Consider the following 19,983-nt stretch of genomic DNA (forward strand, 5'->3'; position numbering starts at 1 on the left):
GAGGCTTTAAGATCCTGCAGATCTTACTGTAGCTTCGCCTCCCTCCCAACTCACCAGCAGGGACGTAGTTAGGGCAGAGCCCACCTGGGTACGGGCCCCAGATCTTTTGAGCTGTCCTAATTGCCTTTTTTTTTTTTTTTACATTTTCCCATTGACTTGCATTGGAAACAGAAATGGCCATAGCTTTTTTAGTTTGTACGATAAATACATGGAATTTGGTGACCTGATAGCCCCCATAGATCTGATTAAACCTGCCCAATTTCAGGCATTTAGGTCCAGTGGCATTTGTGCTAGTCGCAGGTAAAATTTGTAATTTTCAAGAAAATCTGTCAAGCTTCAAATCTTCAAATTTTCAAATCTTCAAAGGTCCTGCCTGAATTAGGGGAAAAAAATCGCAGAGAAGCCACGATTATTCGAAGATAATGCCTTAATTAAAAAAAAAAACCCAAAGCAGGGGATAGGAGGGGGTAAAACGTAGTCTCATTTGAAGGGATAGAACAACCTCCTGCTCAATGCAGGAAGCCTGATTCCCAGGTGGTCACCCATCCAACTACCGACTGGGGCTGACCCTGCTTAGTTTCCGAGATCAGACAAGCGCAGGCACATCCAGCCCTTTGCTTGTTGCTGGGGAAACACTGAGTGCTGAGGAAGCTATGCGATCAGTAGCTGGAAGACAACATGAGGCCGTTGAGAGCTGTGAGTGTGATAAGCATGGAATCAGGAGAAACAGGAAGAGTTTCTGATCCTCCAATGAGAGCCTCCATCTTTAAGAGCAGGAAAACAGCAGAGCGCTCAAGTGTGAATCGAGCTCGCGCATTCGATGAAGCACCACAATGGGGTAAATGGGTGAGTGTGGATAATCACATTTTAATGTGAGAGCGTTTAACCCTACAGGACAACGAATTCATTGCGATGGCGGGTGCAACGTAGATCGGCCCGGTGTTTACGGTGACCATGAGGAGGTTGCTATCCCTAATCTCTGGTGTAGGTTTTTTCTGAGGTGCAAAAAATCTCTCTCACCCTCCTTTTCTGCTCTTACATGCCCACTCTTGGGAGCTCACTTGCAATGAAATTTTGAAGAGGGAGAAGGAAGAGACAAAAGAGCTCCATGTGAAATACTGGTATTTCACACAGCACCTGATTTTAATGCGCCAAACTGGAACCTTTGGCTTCTGCAGAAGTTTAGTAGCTTCAGTACAGCAAAGGATCCAATCAGCCTCCACAAACGTCTTTCTCCTCCTCCACTTTAATTTCTCCTAAATAGTTGTAGGACTCAAATTATTCCAAACGGAGGGTTAGGACTATGTGGCATCATGATCAAGGAACTGCTGAGTATTTTAAATAGGTTCTACAGTTTAAAAAAGCTAGAAAAAGCCCTCAGCCACCTCACCTCATGAAGTTAATTTAAGTACGTGCAATCCTTACAAACCCTCCACAGCCTCCTAAATTCCTCTGAAGTACTACCTCTCTGAAAGGAGCCACTTGGCTTAGGGAATTCTGTTTACCCCCCACGCATTTCCAATCACCATTCTTCTTTTCTTCTTCCTTCCCCTATCCTTTCTTTGTTTTTCTTCTTTATTCCAACCAGAGCATATCTTGGGGAATTCTTAAAGAGAATTCTCTTTGGTGGACAAGAGAAGTTCTGAACTATATTTGACTTTATACAAACAGACAAGAGGGTTGGTTTTTCTCCTTCTCCTCACTCAAGTCTTTGAGAAGAGTGGGTTCACATGGTTGCAGAGAAACAAATCTGGGGCTGTTTTGTCTGTCAGTTGCAATTATCCAGCAATAGGAAGGGCTGTAGCTCAGTGGTGGGGCACATGCTTAGCATGCAGAAAGTCCCAGGTTCAATCCCCAGCATCTCCAGGTAGGGTTGGAAAGAATCCTGCCTGAAACCCTGGAAAGCCACTGCTGCCAGTCTGTGTTGACAATACTGGGCTAGATGGACCCAGGATCTGACTCAGTATAAGGCAGCTTCCTATGTTCCTATGAAGAGAAAGGTTTAATAAAAATAGGAGTGTGGAGTTTCTTTTTAAGTAGAGGGGAGAGAAATACTGCTCTTTTATACAAGCCTATGTACGTCTACTCAGAAGCCCCATTACGTTTAATGAGGCTTACCCTGAGAAAAGTGTGCATACGATTCCAGCACAGGTTACTTTTGCAGGGAGGTTTGCACCTTGATGCTCTGCATGTTTACTCAGAAATAAATCCTAAGTTGTGAAAATGGTACTGCAGGATTAATACAGTGCCTACCTAATTCTGTCTAATGAATTGACTACCCTCTCAGCTCAGTCCTATGCATGTTATGTCGCATGTGTGTGTGTGTGTGTGTGTGTGTGTGTTTAATTTTGCATGAACTCTAGCTTCAGTGGTTAGGGAAAGGCACTTAGTACATGCTCAGAGTTTCTCCATAACTTAACCCGAATTTTGAAAACAAACTCATTTATTATTTATTGGCTGAATCCCGGTGAAGTCTTGGCACAAATGAAGTTATGGGGAGGAAGGTACAATGAGAACTTGTGCATAATAAGGAGGAGGTAGAGGAGAGTTGCACAAAACACATCTGTTTTTATGAAGAGTTGCTGGAGGATGGTAGGATGAGGAGGGATGGTTGCATGGAGGGGAATAGAACTGGTAGGCGGAGAATATAAGTACTCAGTGGTGAAAGGAAAGCATTCTGCATATGCTCAGAGGCACACTCTATTTAAGAACATAAGAACAGCTGCTCAGGATCAGTCAAGGGTCCATCTAGTCCAGCATTCTGTTCACATAGTGGCCAACCAGATGCCATAGGAAACCCACAAATAGGACATGAGTGCAATAGCACTTTCCCACCCATGTTCCCCTGCTGCTAACATTGGTGAAATGTAAATAAATTAGTAATTCTAAATTTGCATGTATGTATATCCTTCAGGTGCAAAGAGAAAACTCTCTGGAAAAGACCCTGATGCTGGAAAAGACTGAAGGCAAACGGAGAAGGGGATGGCAGAGGATGAGATGGCTAGATAGCATCACTGATGCAATGAATATGGACTTGAGCATGCTCCCGGAGAGAGCGCAGGACAGGAAGGCCTGGTGTGCTATGGTCCATGGGGTCACAAAGAGTCAGACACGACTGAATGACTGAATAACAACAACAACAAATATCCTTCAGGAACTTTGCAGGTTTCTTGCCTGGGGGACACCTCTAAGGGCCTGTGTATTTTCATACAAACTTACCCAAAAACTATTGGGGAAGGGGGGAAGGGAAGGGAAAGCAAATCATTCCCTCCTCCAAATTGGAGAACTCCCCTTCCACATGAACTGCTGCACCTATCCTTCTGAAAATTTGCTGTTTCTTATTTAGGGACAAGTCTCGGCTGTAATTTTCAGAACATTGACCCACAAGGAACATAAGTATGCCCTCTTTTGGAGACCTAAAAATGTCAAGGCCACCCTTGCACAAAAACCCTTGTGGCTATCTTTCTGAAATTTGGCAGACATGATCTCCTCTGATGGGAGAATGAATCCTGAAATGTTTATCCAATTCTTCCAAGTAATAAAAATGTTATTGGCAGTTCCCTTTAAAAGAAAATCAAAATACAAACCCTGCATCTACTTTTCTGACATTGGGCAGGTATAATCCCCTTTTAGGGGGCTACTATGGCTGAAATTATCATCCAGTTCTAATCAAGAGAAAAAAGTTACAGTTTTTTTTCTAATTTCCCGTGGTAGTCAACAGGAAGCATAAAGACCCATTTTTCCAAACCTTCACTCAGGTTTGGTGCTGAGCTGAAGTGGTCCGACTATAAATTGACCCAAGCAGAAGCAGGATGTTTTCCAAAACGCTGAATCAGGGTCTGAGTTGAAATGGGGTGTGGGGGTTAGTGCACACTTATGTATTTATGTAATCTATACACACACACACAAGCACACAATATGCACACCACACACACATATCTATCTATCTATCTATCTATTAGAGGTGCGCTTAGGTTCGGATATTATATATATATATGTGTGTATGTATGTGTGTGTGTGCACATGCACACACGCACGTGTGCAAATTTGTGTTATAGGCCTGTGCCCTGGATCTTTTAAGAACCTAGTAATGCCCCTGCTCACCAGTATGACCCCTTTCTACCCTCCCCATCCTGTTCTATGATTACTCATGTGACTTTGGAAGGAGGAGCCACCATGGAGATTTCCACAGCAGATGGGAGGTGGGAAGATGCATGGTCAGATCTCCTCCATGTTCGTAGAACTTTCCATGAAGAGATCTGCAGCATCCTACAGCACCCCATGGCACTATCTAAGGACCACAAGATTGATCTGCCTGATATGACCCAAATCAAACTTTCAACAATTTCTGCTTTTTCCCTATAGCGTTATTTTTAAGTGAATTCATAATCAGCCTGCAGCAAAATTAATTAAAGCTCTAATTAATTCTTAAAAGAAAACCTTTTGCTCTGCACTAGGGCCATACACTGATCCTGTTGTCAACTGATCCCATAAAACATCTCTTTATATATAAATGTATAGAGCATCTTGAACTTTATACTGTAGTTCGTTCAGATATAAGTCTCCATCCTTTATTTTAGAGTTGGCCATAGCACAGTATTGTTAGCCTAATCTGGGCTTTTCTTAAATATGTTTATGAGCATTATTAATACACATTTCCTGTAAAATAACAGTATGTGCTTTGTGTAATTTGGCATTTCTTTGCACTTAATTGGCTCATTAAGTCTATTTACATGAACCGGAATAAAATTACTAAAGGTCATATTCATTAAAATTTAAGAACTTCTTTCCCCTCCCCACTAACCTAGTACAAAGGAACTATTAATCCAGTGGACATTGTCCAAGGCTGGAGAATTTTTACTTTGGACACAAGCCAAAAATAAAATTCTTTTTTGGAGGGGTGAGCTAGATACAACCAATTTAATATAATCCTAAAAGAAACATAACTTGTTGCAATTCCTCTCTCTTTTCATCTCTCTGTCTGGGGTGGGGGAGAGCAAAACTGACTTTCACTTCCTCTTACCTTGCTGAAAGTCCAAGGCCATTCATTATAGTGCCTGCATGTGTGTTTCAGTCAGGTAACCAGGTATCTTTAAAATTTGTTAACAACCTTGAAAAAAAATCTAGTAGACGTTATGGGTTGGATCCAGACTTAGTCATACATATAGTAACCCCAATGAAACCAATGGGACTTAACTTAGTCTAAGTCCTATTGATTTAGATGGGTCTACTCTAAGTATGTCTAAGTCTGGATCCAACCTATTATATAAATTTCTACCCAGTTTCAAAGATCGTTTTGAAAAGCAAGGGCCTCTCATCACAACTTGTAACACTTAAGAAAAACACACTCACCATGGTCACTGCTGATTATTCAGAGTAGTTCATTGCTATTCAGAGTCAACATGTTCTGTGTTATTCAGAGTAAACACAATTCTTTTTCATTTGGGAAAACTGGGGAGACACTCAGACTTACATGTCACTGAGCCAGGCTGGCCTGAGCCATTTTGCTGCCTAAGGCAGACAACAAAATGCTGGTGCCTGCCATATTCCTTGCACAGAACCTGACTGGACTGGCAGTTGAATCTTACTTCAACACTGGCAAAGGGATAACGTCTTCCACCACACAGATTTATCACCTCAAAAAGACCTGCGCCATTCTTATGAACCAAATATTTATTCATGAAGCATCAGTGATACACTAGGGTGCTTTACAATATGAAAATACAAAAGTCCCCCCACCCAGGGGTTTCACAATTTAAATAGAGAAGAAACACAAGGGAGAGGAGGAAGTAAAACAAGTAACAAGAAAATGCAGTCATGCCCAAAACTGTGCAATTGCTTAGAAGTGTGAAGCATTGTAAACCACATGTTAGAAAAACATGGGAATTGTTTCCTATATAATACAGAAATATGGGTGTGTGTGTAAAAAGAACTGCAGCAAAACAAAACATTTTAATAATACCCCAGCATCAACCACGTCATAATGTATGATGGCATGTTGGCATCTGTGAGTCTGTCCCTGTCAGATCAGTGCAGGCTGTGGAACAGAACAGAAAGAGGTAAAATTTTAACATAGAAGTGCTATGATCCATGAAGTAGAACTTGGATTAGTTTATCCTATGGACCACTCCAGTCAAGCATCATTGCTAACAGTAGAAATAGTATTTATAACACCCTTAATATTGCGGCATAGACACGAACAGAACTGAGAGTAGCAGCTTAAATCCTCTGGTTTTTGCACCTACAGAGAAGGGCATTTAGTCATATCATGTGCGAAGGAAAATAAGTGAAAATTTTGTTTCATAAAAAGGTGGCTTTTGAAATAATTCTGTTACCTGCACAAAAACAGGATAGGTCCCACACAGTATCCGCTTTAACTCCGCAATCACTTTCAGAAAGCATATCAATATTTGGAGGCCGCTAAGAGCTATCAGGATAGAAAACAAAATGATGTTCCACTCCACTACAAAAGCAGGTTCAGAGCACTGAGACCAGGAAGTAGGATCCGTGAGGTAACTATCAGAGAAACAGCAGCATAAAGAAATTAGGACTAGATGATGATGATGATGAAGAAGAAGGATGGAGAGTTTTACTTCCCATTCAGAATTACCAGCCCCACGACTCGTCAACCTTCTGTCTGTCTGTGAGGGACGGCACAGGCCCAGCAACCTGATCATACTTCTGTCCCCCTTGAGCCGACCAGGGCATCCATATGACAGCATCCCCCCTTCCTCTCCCAAACACGGCTTCTAGGTTGGGGACTTAGGGACATGTCAGAAACAAGTTGCCCCATCCCTTGCAATCCTGGAGTTGCTTTCTGGAGAGGAATTAGGAATATTACTCCCCACTTTGGGGTCTCCATGACGGTTGATGGGCCTCCCAGGGTCAGGGCTGCCTGTACTATAATGTTGTTTCAAAGCACAGTACTTTACTTCCCCCACCCCCATGAGCAAACAGTAGCCATTCAGTTATATGGGAAGATGTTATGTATGCAGAAACACTATTTGCATAGGGGGCTAAACCCCCATGTGCATAGAGTAAGAAGTAGGCTTTGCTCTCTCAGCTGTCTCACACATCGCCACCTGTTTACTTTGTTGCATAGAATTATATAGGATATGCTGACTATCCCATTTTAGTCCCATAGAATAACATGGGATAGATCCTAGCTACATAGCCCTGCCTTAGGCCCTGTTTCGTAGGTCTAGTTCTGTTCTCACAAACAGCAGGGAAGTAATAAACTTATCTGGACTTCACCGATATAGACTGCTGATAGGACTCACATGATTTAATGCTCTTCCATACAAAAATATACCATACACACAGAAAACTAGAAACCACAGAGAAAGGTTTTAGCTTAGCCAGCTCCGTGACATGCTAGTTTTCTATGTGCAAGGAAAATTTGTGTATGGGAGAGTATTCAGTAACTGAATCCTCATATGCAGTCTGATGTGGTTCAGTCAAAACACAAGTTTACTGCCTCATCAGCAGTTTGTGAGAACTACGCCTTCCTTAGTCGTGCTAGAATATAACTGAATGTTGGGAACTGGACATTTGCAGAGGCCCATATCTTTTTCACTCATGGGGGTGGGCAGCAGATGGGGGGGCGTATTTTGAGCAGAAAAGGGAAAGAGGGGAAATAGTTAAGGAGCAAAATAAAATACTGGGGAAAGATACATGTGTTGATGTGTAAGTTTTGGTTCTTATTGTAGTTCCTGATAAACTGGAGCTCTGAAATTTGTCCAAGACATCCCAGTTATTAGGGGGAAATATGGAAGTGGGACATTTGTATAGCTTCCAGTCAAAGTATACCTCAGAATGGTTAAGGTAGTTCCGGGCAACCCAGAAAGCTGAAATGTAGCACAGATGTGGGCCAAAACACACTAATAATTATAAGACACTGAACATTTTATGTTTTGGGGACTTAACAGACAAAATCTGAGACATGATGTTTAGCTCATAGTAGGTTAGCATTCCATCAAAGAGCAAGCCACACTGCACATGGGATGGAATTCTGGGGTGTGGAAGGTCCATTCATACTTAATAGCAGACTGATGTATGCATCGATGCATACAGAATGCAAACTTCATTTACGTGTGCATTTGTGGGTGGACAGTATAATACGACTTTCCTGTTTAAAATGTTTCAGATGTTCAAAAGCACATGTAGAAAGGAGTGTGCTACAATGCCACATATTGTTGGCATAACTCCTTTAGAAGAAAAACAACTACAACCAATAACTCGCTCTTACCATGAAGGAAAATCTCAAGGGAGAAAATAGAATAATTTTATAACATCTCTCCCTCTCTCTGGTTCTTTTCAAACGTAAGGACCACATAAATGCCTTGCTATGTTTTTTTTTGTTGTTGTTGTTATGAGGTCCCTTCAAGCAATGTCATATAATCAAGCTCTGTACCAGAGCTGAGAGCTGCCTAGAGCAACCATTGAGTGAGAAAGATGGAGTACAGTGCTTTTGCTTCTCATCAGAGGATTTTTCCCATGTGCACTTGCTTCTTCTACTCAGGGTGACCACTGACCACGTATGGACCTGTTAGTAAGGAATCAAAGGATGAGCAACCAACAGGAACAAGGGCAGCAAAATACTAGGCTGGGAAAAGAGTGCACTGTGCCTGCAATAATTCATAGGCCTAAGGGTGGCGGAGGGGATGGGACGGGAGAGGAGGAGAGCTTTATTCCAAGTAGCCTTGGTACTAAATCAAGAACCTTTTTTTGGTCATAACTGCTGTTTACAGTTTCAGGCCTAAGGCTTTGAAATAGAGGTTACTGGCTTTGGCCCTTATTCCATAAGCCTTAGGGGTGTCTTATAAGGTCTAAGAGTCTCCTGGCTCAAGGTGAGTCGGACATAAGGGGTGGTGGCAGCCTACCTTGCTGGGTTGGTGTTCAAGTGCCTTTTGTCCCTGCCTACACTGCTGGGAGGTAGGGTGTCCCCCTTCCTCCCTTCACATGGTTGGATGGGAGTTGGACTGGTTGAATGGAGCAACTATGGAAATATAAATGGGGAGCTGACATGAGCCCTACAAACCACAGAGCCAGATGGAAGGATGGAGAAGGTGTGCAGCACCCAAAGGCACATGAGAGAATGCCATTTTAATATTTGACCTAGTACATCAACATCCCCAATGTTGCCTCTAGAGATGGTGATCTTTCTTACCTGCCCGCAGTATCTTTGAATGGATATTCCCATCCCACTGAGGTTCTGCAGTATGGGCCCTTCACTAAGCCCAAAGTAGATATGATCAGACTGTATCCAGAGAATGCAATCCCTAGCAGGGCAAGCACAACTGAAATGAAACGCTGCGTTAAAGAGAGCACAGGGTTATCTATAAGAACATAAAAAAAGAGCCATGCTAGATCAGACCTATCTAGTCCAGCATTCTGTTCAAACAATGACCAATCAGCTGCCCCAATGAGAAGCCTACAAGCAGGACATGACCACAATAGCACCTTCCCTCTTGTGTTTCCCAGCAGCTGGTATACTGGAGGCAATATATAGCCATCATGACTAGTAGCCATATTTATGAGGATAGAGAAATTCCACTGTTTCACTCACAGGAGAAAACTGAATATTTCCACCTGACAAACTCTGCTCCTTAGATATAGCCTTAGCCTAACTAAGCATAGATGTATCTAAGAAAGTGCTCAGTAACTGAAGGAATGAATAACAGAAAAATAATACTTATTAGAATGAATGTCGACAGCCTGACAATAGTATTTCTGTCTTGCGACAGTATCCTCTATTATAAAAAATATGCTTCTACCTTGTCAGAAGACAATTACTATAAACTACAACATAAGCAAATTGCTTCTCCATACCATTGCCCTCAGACAACATTGCTTGCAAAAATGTGCACTGATGGTCTCCTAACTGGATTAGTTGCCAACGATCTCAATTGTGGATGCAGCTCATGCGAGGGTTTTAGGGAGAAAAAAATGAGATGCAAAAATGTAGTAGTTAATTCTTACCATAGAATTCGTTAACAAGATTTAGGCTATAGCTGCTTTTTAATTAGAAGAAGTCAAATGTCAAAAGCCAATTTTAAACTCTTTCATGGTTCAAATCTTCAAATGTTTCTAATTGTGCCAAATTTGGGGGCTTCTTCCCTTCTTGATCATTATAATACTTAGCATTTCTATAGCATTGTTTCGCATATTTTATCTCAATAATCCTTAAAACAATCTTGTAAGGTAGGTCTGTATTATTATCCTGGTTCTGAAGACAGGAGTCTGAGGCTGAGAGACACTCTGACTTGCCCAAACCCATATACATTAGATCACCACAGATACAAGTACTGAATCAGGACTTCTTCGGTTCAGACTCTTAGGGTGCAATCCTATTCAGATAGACAGCTGCCTCCGAACTCGGAGGCAACCGCCTATCCAAAGCAAGGCAGGAGAAGCACAGAGGGGATCATTCCCTCCACGCTCATCCTGCCCTGCATTTACTGCCATTGGCTATCTAGCCAAGGGGGAGCTGAGAGGCTGCTGTATGACACATTGGCTGCTGTATGACACATTGGATGTGTCATACAGGCATTTCTGCCCTCCTCACCCCGGAACATCCCCAAATGCGCCCCTTTACAGCCACTCCACACTCCTCTTGTGAGTGTGGAGGATGAAGCTTCTCCGCGCTGCCTCAGAGGCAGCACGGAATTGGGGGGGAGGTTGGTTCTCTGGGAACTGGCCTCGGAGCGTGGGCTCCGAGGTCATTTCCCTGAATACAAGATATCCTATGGCTGTCTAGCCACTGTCTAGTGGCCATAGGACTGCTGCCTCCGTCAATGCACTGCACTAGCTCTCTTTTAAAACATGATTGTTCATTCATCTGCCCATCTTATCAAGTCATTCTCCCATCCCATGAAGTAACCTTGCACAACATTAATCAAGGGCATTTTAAGGTGCAATCCTATGGAGTTGGCCGTAACCCTCTGAACTCAGATCTTTGCCTCCGTGCTCCTCCTTCTCTGCACTTCAGCTAGACAGGCTTTTTCACCCATCTAGCTGAGGCGTCGGGGAAGGGAAAGGAAGGGAAGGGAAGGGAAGGGAAGGAGGCTAAGGAGGCCAGAGGATTCCTCATATGGTGGCCTCCCCAGTCCCCTCCCTTCCCTGCCCATGGGAACGCCCCCTTTACCGTCGCTTTTGTGACCTCAGAGAGGTAGCAGGTGCAGTTCTCTCCACGCCATCTGTGAGGGGGAGAGGAGCTCAGAACTCCTGGGTCAGGGGTTGAAGGACTGTCTCCGAACTCGGATCCAGGAATCCGAACTATCCTATGCCACCCGCCCCTGGATGTTGTCTAGGGGTCATAGGATTGCTGTCTTAGACAGTTATTTTGCAGTCCCACAGAAAAGTCCACAAATGCACATGCTCACACCACTGCTTTGGCATTTTAATGCTAACTCAGGCATTATGTGTGTGTAAGAGTGCTGTTCTGTATGTTTCGTATTGGAAAATGTCAAAGCTTCTGCCTACAAAATGCCCAGGCACTGCAGCCCACTGAGATGATACAGAGCCAAGCTCTTCATGATGACTGAAGTGACAGGAAGTGTAGAGCAGAGGGCAGAGAGGGTCTTGCAGGCATAGCCTTAGGGAACTTGCATTGCTGAGCATGTGGATCTTAAGATTAAGGGTGCAATCCTATGCGGATAGTCGGCCACCTCCGAACTCGGAGGTGACCAACTATCCAATGCAGGGCAGGCAGAGTGCAGAGGGGAATCTCTCCTCTGCACTCTGGCTGCCCTGCATTCATAGCTAGCCATGGGACTTCAGAGCACGGGGGGGGGGAGGCCAGACGACGCATAGGAAGTGTCGCACTGGCACTGCCATGCTCCCCGCCCCTGGGAACGCCCCCTTTTGGCCCACTCCATGCTGCTCTTCCAAGCACAGAGCCGAGGATAACCCACACCACCTACAAGGCAGCAGGGGTGGGGAGGCAGTTTTCTGGGAACCAACCTTGGAGCACTGGCTCCAAGGTTGGTTCCCAGAACTGAACAATCCTATGGTCGTCTAGCCACTGTCTAGTGGGCATAGGATTGCTCTCCAAGTCAGTCTTTCCCAATCTGGTGTTTTGACTTTCAACTCCATCAGCCCCAGCCAGCATGGAAAATGGTCAAGAATCCTTGGAAGTGTAGTCCAAATCATCTGGAGAGCACCACCTTGGGGAAAGCTGGATTAGGTGATACATCATAGACCAAATGAGCTCCACTTCTGTGCTTTCTCCCTCAGACTGTGATTCACTCTACCTAGAGAGATGGGAGCCTGAGGTAGAAAGACATTGGCAGGGATCTCCGAATATCTCTGTTGATACAGGTAGCATACCCCGTGCCAATGGTTTGCATCTATTTGAAAGTAATGGGTAGCAGTTCTTCCTGTTTTCATTTTCCCTCCCAGATTCGTTGTAGAGATGAGAAGGAAATTTTATCTCCAATACAGAGAGAGGGGAAGGAAACAGGAGCAAAGAGGTCAGAAGAGTCAAAGGAAGAGGAAGGTGTTTTGTTTTGCTTTTAAGCAGAAATGCCACGTATGCAAGCAAGATACTTACCCTGTATGTTTTGGTGCAGCTCTCATTTTGGCAGCATCTATGGAAGGTGTCTTGGTCCAGGATTATTAAAAGCGCTGCCAACAGAAGCATCTGGAAGGCCAGGAGTGGAAATCACAGAAGATACTGAGTCCAAGTATGTTAAACCATTATAGAATCATTTATTCTATTTATTACATTTAGAATGTAAATGCAATCCAATAATTATCTCGGAGCACTCCAGGGTCAGAGTTCTGCCTCCAGCCTCAGAGAGGGAGATCCAATCTCTCCTATGGCCCCTAGTGGCAACAGCATATGCATAAGGTTCCTGCTTTGATCTTTGGCATCTCCAGGTAGGGCTAGGAAAGAATCCTGCCTGAAATCCTGGAGAGCTGTCGCCAGTCAGTGTCAGCAACAGTGGGCTACATAGACCAACGGTCTGACTCAGTATAGGTCAGCTTCCTATATCCCTTTGTAGAAACTGTAGCTCAGTGATAGAACAGATGTTTTGCGTGCAGAAGGTCCCAAGTTCAATCCTGGGCATCTCCTGGTAGGGCAGGACAAATTCCTGCCTGAAACCTCGAAGAGCCACTGCCAGTCAGTGTCAACAGTGCTGGGCTAGATGGACCAATGTTCTGACTCAGTTAAAGGCAGCTTCCTATGTTCCTATACCAGGGGCCAGAGAATTGCAACCTAAATCATGTGATCCCGCCTCTGAAAAGTGCAGCTGTTCTGATCAGATAATGCCGAACATCACTCTGCATGGAATTATACTCAAAGTACTGAGCAAACCCATGTCAGAGGAACATTATTCAAGAATAATCAGAAGTTTAAGAAATAATCAGAAGACACACGCACGCATGATATCATATCATTTCCTCTCACTCTTCAATACGCAACTCATGATGGTCTCATGATCATAGTTACCGGTGTTTGTTCAGGGCAGAAATAATGCATGAACTTTCAGCTTCTCATATTGAACATTACCAGTAATTTCAACTTTCGATATTGGGATTGCATGTTTCTGGTTCACTTGCCATGTGATAAAGGAGGAGAAAGAGTGTTCAAAACTATGGGAAAAAGACTCCTACACAGACAGCAAGACAGAAACACTGTTTACAAAGAGAAGGATAATTTTCCAGCAAAGAGATGGATAATATTCCAACAGCTAATGGAGATGGAGGTTTACACATAATAGTGTAAAGTGCCAATGGGCACTTTTCCGCTAACCCTCCTAGCCCTGCAGGGTTCCAAATAATTTGCTCTGAGGAAGAAAGAGATAACCCTCCCCTCCCTGCAGGGCGAGGTCCAAATAACAATCAGGCCACACTGCACCTGCACATAATTAAAGGGGGGGGGGGAAACTAGGATGTAGCTGCATCATGTTATGCATTCTGCATAATGTGTAGTTTCACCATGGTGGTTATTTTGGCTTTTTATTTTGGCAGTTGACCGTAAACTGCATATCACATCAGCGAACCTCACTAGGGAGCTCATTCCAGAGCCGGGGTGCCACAACAGAAAAAGCCCTCCTCCTAGTAGCCACCTGCCTCACTTCCTTTGGCAGGGGCTCACGGAGAAGGGCCGCTGATGATGATCTTAAGGTCCGGGCAGGCACATATGAAGGATCGCCTCCTCCCATATGTGCCTGCCCGGACCTTAAGATCATCATCAGCGGCCCTTCTCCGTGAGCCCCTGCCAAAGGAAGTGAGGCGGGTGGCTACTAGGAGGAGGGCTTTTTCTGTTGTGGCACCCCGGCTCTGGAATGAGCTCCCTAGTGAGGTTCGCCTGGCGCCTACGTTGTACTCCTTTCGGCGCCAGGTGAAGACCTTTTTATTTTCCCAGGCATTTTAGCTTTCTAAATTTTTATCTTTGCTGTTTTAAATCTGTATTTTAAACTCCTGTACTGCTGCTAGGTTTTATTGTGGTTGTATTGTTATATTGTGGTTTTAATGTTCTATATATTTTAAATTGTTTTATTGTGTGTTGTTTGGTTTTAGTTTTTGTGAACCGCCCAGAGAGCTTCGGCTATTGGGCGGTATAGAAATGAAATAAATAAATAAATAAATAAATAAAAATTGATCAAAAATGTTACCAGCTAACTAGAGCTGTGAGTTGCAAAAGTCTTACCTACTAATGCAGTCTCCAACTTGGAGTCCTCCAGATGTATTAGACTACAGTATGGTACTAGCTGGAGATGATGATGTAGTCTAATACATTGGGTGGGCACCAGGTTGGGAGCAATCCAAACATTAGTCTCAAGAAAGCCCCATTGAAATCAGTTGGATTTACCACCCAATCCTGAGCATATTTACTGGACGTCAATCCTAGCTGAGTTCAATGGGAGGTATTTTCAGATAAACATTGTTGTCTTAAGTAAGTGTGCACCTTAATTCCACTCATCTGAGCTGCTTTTAATATGTCTTCAGAATAGAAAAGCAAGATAGAAATGCTTTGAAATAAATAAATACACAATTTCAGTAGGACTTAGTTCCAGCTAAGTTGGATTGCACACACTGTCTATATGTGGGCATGTGTAATTTCTTGTGCAAATTAACAATCATACAAATCAATCATACATATTTAGTTCACATCACAGGCTACCCAAGAGTAAATGCTTTTGTGTGCTGTGGTCTTAGGACACCTGGGAGAAAAGTACAGGTGGTAAACAAGCATACATTAAAAAGACTTATATCTACATAATTTAAAACATATAGGTGCCCGGAATCCTTGATTCTGGGATACTGAGTACCTTTACTGCCTCTAAAATAAAGTCATTACTCTGTTTGCTTTCTTCTGCCTCCCCCTCCTCCTCCTCCTTATATTGCAAGATCAAACAGTCCTGTCTCAGTTAACACCTTGCTGCAGGGATAACTAGAGATGCAGTTAGTAAAAACCACAGAAACCACACTTACCATAATACCAGAGAAACAGATTCCTTCAAAATACCACACATAGTTGGTGAGATCGTTGTTGGAGGCATACAAAGATTTCCCATCAGGAAAATATAGCAGGATGTTTATAACAATGCTCCAAACTGCTAGGGGTATTAACAGACAACTCAAACAGCCTCCACACTTTTGTAAACCCATCTCAAAAAGGGCAGAGAAGGGTGGCAGCTAGTCCTTTTCCCCAAAGTTATCAAATGCTACTTGCTGCTTACTTGTTTCAATTGAGTCATTTTGCATTTACAAGAACCAGTTGCTGGGATATGGTTCTTGTCAAACAAACCTAGCGCCCAGCAAATAAAGGCTTTGCTGTCCACAGAACAATAGACAAATACTACCGGCTGGAGTTCTTGTCTTATCCTTGAAAGGGAGGGTGTTCCTCTGAGGAACTTTGCCTCTAAAGGGAATTCCCTGCTGGCCCTACTCAGAGACCTCAATCAATCTTAGGAAGACAGTGTTTCTCTGAAAGGACAGGAAATAGGAATGGATTATGTAATTAGGAACTGCCCATATTTTGTCTTCCAAGCAGCATGCAATTTGGTTCGTATTTAATTGAGAGGTGCCATTCATGTTTAGGGTCCAAAGCTCAAGCTTGCCTGGAAACCATGCCCACTGACCTGATCTGCTGAGCCTGGAGGAGGTGTAGCAATTAGGAAGCCAAACCCAATGAATTCTTTATAGAGATACTGTTATGTTCCTGCACCCCAGTCCTGAGAGGGGAGAACTTGCAGGGGCTTCAGCACTTACGCGGACTTCAGTTTCCTGGAAGGAGGGCACTGAAGACTTGTGGTGCGTGTGTTGTTGTTTTTTAAATAAAGGTTTATTTACACTGTGCTCAGGATGAAGGCCTACAGCATCACCACTCCAAGCAATCCCTGCCCGCTCTTCCCAGCCCTGCTGTCTTCTTCTGCCAGACAAAAGCTGCTCTCCTCTTAGATTCATCCTTCCCCCAGATCCATTTCCTCTTTACCCTTCAGGCCTTGTAGAACAAAGGTTACCAATTAAAGATAACCTTTGGGTAACTTGCCCAAAAGACTGCATGGAGGAAAATCCTCAGTCTCTTTGTACTCGGCAGTCAGGGACTTCTGGAGGTAATATAGACAGACCCCAAACACATACAGTACTTTCATGTAAAGACAAAGCTGAAGTTGGTTCCTAGTTTCCAGAGAACTGTATGAGCAGCATGAATATGGAGCTGAAGTTGATATGCCTCTGCACCCCAAAATACGTTTTGGGCTATTCCAATCATATTCCCCCTCCCCATAATCAAGAGATTCTCCCCTTCAAGGAGAAATGGTGGACAAACATGTGGAGTGGGGGGCTTACCAGTGGAAGAATTTGTCATCTGGACCTCCTATAAAATTATATGTATTATTTAACAGTTGTCCTGCCTAAAAGTCTAATCTGGGAGCACCCTTCATCTTAATGTGTTGCTTTTGCACGATATGTTTTAACATGTGGCACACATGGGTTAGACTAAGGAAAATGCAAAAGGGTTGTATTCCCCCCCCCCCGGAAAAAAAAGTATTGGGTGACCCCAAATCATGGAACAGAGACATAATAAGGAACTGGGACCTAGGAACTGAAGCAGGAACCTACTTCAGCCTCATCATGCAAGCTGGACACTGTTAAGGAAACAGGGAAGCAGGATTCAGCTGAGGCTTTTACCCATGCTTCTTGCCATATCATTCATCATCATCCTCACCATTACCATCACCATCAAGGATGCCATGTCACTGCCACAACGGAAGAGTAGTTCACAGAAGAGTTGGATAGCCCTCTGCAGGTCTCTATGGGCAGACACTGCAAGTCAGTGATATGTTTTGCATGTAGAAGGCCCCAGGTTCAATACCTGGCATCTCCAGTTGAAAAGACCAGGTAGCAATTGATGGCAAGGACCTCTGCTGGAGACTATAAAAAGTCACCAGTAGATAACACTGGGCTAGATGAACAAGTGGAAACAAAGATGAACAACTGGAAACAAACCCCTATGAGGAAAGACTGAAGAAACTGGGCATGTTTAGCCTTGAGAAGACTGAGGGGAGATATGATAGTGCTCTTCAAGTACTTGAAAGGTTGTCACAGAGGGGAAGGCCAGGATCTCTTCTCAATCAACCTAGCGTGCAGGACATGGAAGAATGGGCTCAAGTTACAGGAAGCCAGATTCCGGCTGAAGATCAGGAAAAACTTCCTGTTAGAGCAATACGACAATGGAACCAATTCCCTAGGGAGGTGGTGGGCTCTCCTACACTGGAGGCATTCAAGATGAAGCTGGACAGCCACGTGTCAGAGATGCTTTGACTTGGATTCCTGCATTGAGCAGGGGGTTGGACTCGATGGTCTTATAGGCCCCTTCCAACCCTACTATTCTATGATTCTATGTATCCTGACTCAGGGGTTGGCTCTGCCAAGCAGCATGGTGAAGTATCATGGGGGAGGGATAAATGAAGACAGGAATTGGTCTCACTAGTGCCGCCACACCCTCCCTCATCCCTTCTCAGTGCCCTTCATGCCATGCTCCTAAAAACTGTGAAGAAAGGATACCAGAGTGTTCGGAACACAGTCACATCTTTTTTTGTTACTGTGTAAGTGTGCAGGAATGAATGGCCACTGCTAGGAAATATGCATAATCCCCCCCTCCAGTTGTACAGTTCTGCCATGACATTTGCACAATTTTCTCCTTAGTATTACTGCTCTTCCATGAGAATTGTGAAATTCCTCCCATTGTTTTACTGCTTTGCCATGATATTTGCATATGTTTAATGATCCCACTCACTGCTCTGTAACCCATATGTTTATGTGACAGCTAGCAATGGACACCAGTGGAGGGAAGTGAAGGGGGGAGCCAAGGTGGCTGGAAGCTGCAGGAGAGAAGTTGGTTTAGGGACAGGTGTTCTTTATGCGGGGCTAAATATCAGACAGGCACTCTTGTGCTGTTGCACAGGAATGCAAGACCCTGAAAAAAATGTTTGCGAACACATTGCCACATTCATAAGGGCTCAGAAAAATAATTACATTTGGCAATCCGATGCAGAGGGCAGGTGTGGGGTGGCGGAGTTTCCCTCCAGAGCCGGCAATCCCAGCAGACCAATTACAGAAAGGGGGCTGACATAGGGACTGAGGAAATGAGGAGTTCTGCCACAAAGGGACCTGGGATATGTCTTGGAGCTGGTGGGAGGAAACAAGCCATGGCAAGCCACAAAGTGCCTGATCGTCTGTTGGGTTAGCAACCAAACAACCAACACAGAGTGGCTTAACATGATATGCAAACCCACCCAATGCCTCATTACAATGCAACTTCTATGCTGCTTTCTCACAGCTGGGCAGAGAAATCCTATGGTCCCTGGGAGATCAGTCCAGGGACCATAGGATATTTTGGATTCCCCCTCATGAGGCTGTAGACACTCCTACAACCTCAGGAGGAGGAATCCAAGCTTGGACCATTCCCTCACCCCCTCACAATTGCCATGGAAAGCACCACAGCCCCTACTTTCCGAGATCAAAAACGTGACCTTGAAGGAGTTCGTAGAGGCCAGAAGGGGGGCATTGCAATGGGCGAGGAGAGGGGAGGGAAGGATCTGCAAGATTCTACAGCTTCTCTACCACCCATCCCCACTAACTGCCAGTAAGTTAGCTAGATAGGCTCAGAGACCCAACTAGCTGATTTTTTGTTTTTGTTTTTGAGGAGGAATGATGGAGGCGAAATCACCTCTGTCATTCCTCCTGCCCTGCTGGCAACAGCTTGGAGGTGTCTGTCTAACGGGCAGCAATCCCATATAACTGCACCCTAAAATGGCTTATAGGAGGTAAAAGTGATCATAGGTTGTACATGCCAAAGGTGAGAAATATCTTTTCTTGTTCATACTGGGCTACTATTTCACAAAATGCTGTTTAAATACCACTGTCAGTTGCTCAACTATATTCCTGATTGTTGCAATAGTTGCAGTATATTCCCGTAAACCACCAATTTTCCAGATGGCTTTACTTACCAAGAGAGGTGAATAACCTACCTGCCAACTGAAATCAGACTTAACCAAAAGCAATTCATTTGCTAGACTAACGTTTTTGTTCTGGAAGGAGATCAGAGCCTGCTCCAGTTGGACTGCCCCCACCCTGGGACATGAGAGTGTAAGCAGGGACATTCCACCAGCCCTGCTGAAAGTCTACTTATTTTTTCCTCTCTTCCCTCCCCATCCCCTTTTTCTTGTGTGTTGTGTCTTTTTTACATTGTAAGCCTGTGGGCAGAGACTGTCTTGTTTTACTGATTGATTGTGAGCCACTCCGGGAAACTTTTTTGACTAAGGAGAGGGATAGAAATACTTTAAAGAAATAATAAATGTGTGTTCTAAATGTAAGATTTCAAAAGTAACAGAAAATACAAAATTGAGGTCTTGGGTATTTTTTTTAATTGTTTCTGATCACAGTCTTCCTTTCCAACCCAGATTTTCTTTCTTCTGGCTCTCACTTTCTTCAGTCCTCCACACCCCCACCCCATCTTTTTTGCTT

The 19,983-nt window shown here is 43.9% G+C and overlaps 1 protein-coding gene across 1 annotated transcript; it reads right to left on the reverse strand.

The window, feature by feature from the left end:
* Positions 1-5,659: 5,659 nt before the first annotated feature.
* On the reverse strand, positions 5,660-15,941 carry TM4SF18 (transmembrane 4 L six family member 18). The gene is made up of 5 exons (XM_084842040.1): positions 15,445-15,941; positions 12,554-12,643; positions 9,170-9,312; positions 6,336-6,516; positions 5,660-6,037 (listed from the first exon to the last, which is right to left on the reverse strand). The coding sequence occupies exons 1-5, from the start codon at positions 15,619-15,621 to the stop codon at positions 6,023-6,025; spliced, it is 606 nt and encodes a 201-aa protein (XP_084698166.1). The 5' UTR covers positions 15,622-15,941; the 3' UTR covers positions 5,660-6,022.
* Between the last annotated feature and the right edge of the window lie 4,042 nt (positions 15,942-19,983).

Source organism: Heloderma suspectum, chromosome 3 (assembly GCF_057233095.1).
Source record: "Heloderma suspectum isolate Gila_16-S chromosome 3, 16-S_ref, whole genome shotgun sequence".
NCBI lineage: Eukaryota > Metazoa > Chordata > Lepidosauria > Squamata > Helodermatidae > Heloderma > Heloderma suspectum.

Bases quoted from the DNA above. Each gene is read 5' to 3' on its own strand.
- TM4SF18 (XM_084842040.1), bottom strand. From the start codon at position 15,621: ATGGGTTTACAAAAGTGTGGAGGCTGTTTGAGTTGTCTGTTAATACCC. The intron at 9,313-12,553 runs GTAAGTATCTTG...TCTTTAACGCAG, and splicing joins GCTGCACCAAAACATACAGG to CGTTTCATTTCAGTTGTGCT. The intron at 6,517-9,169 runs GTAAGAAAGATC...TTTCTCTGATAG, and splicing joins TTCAAAGATACTGCGGGCAG to TTACCTCACGGATCCTACTT.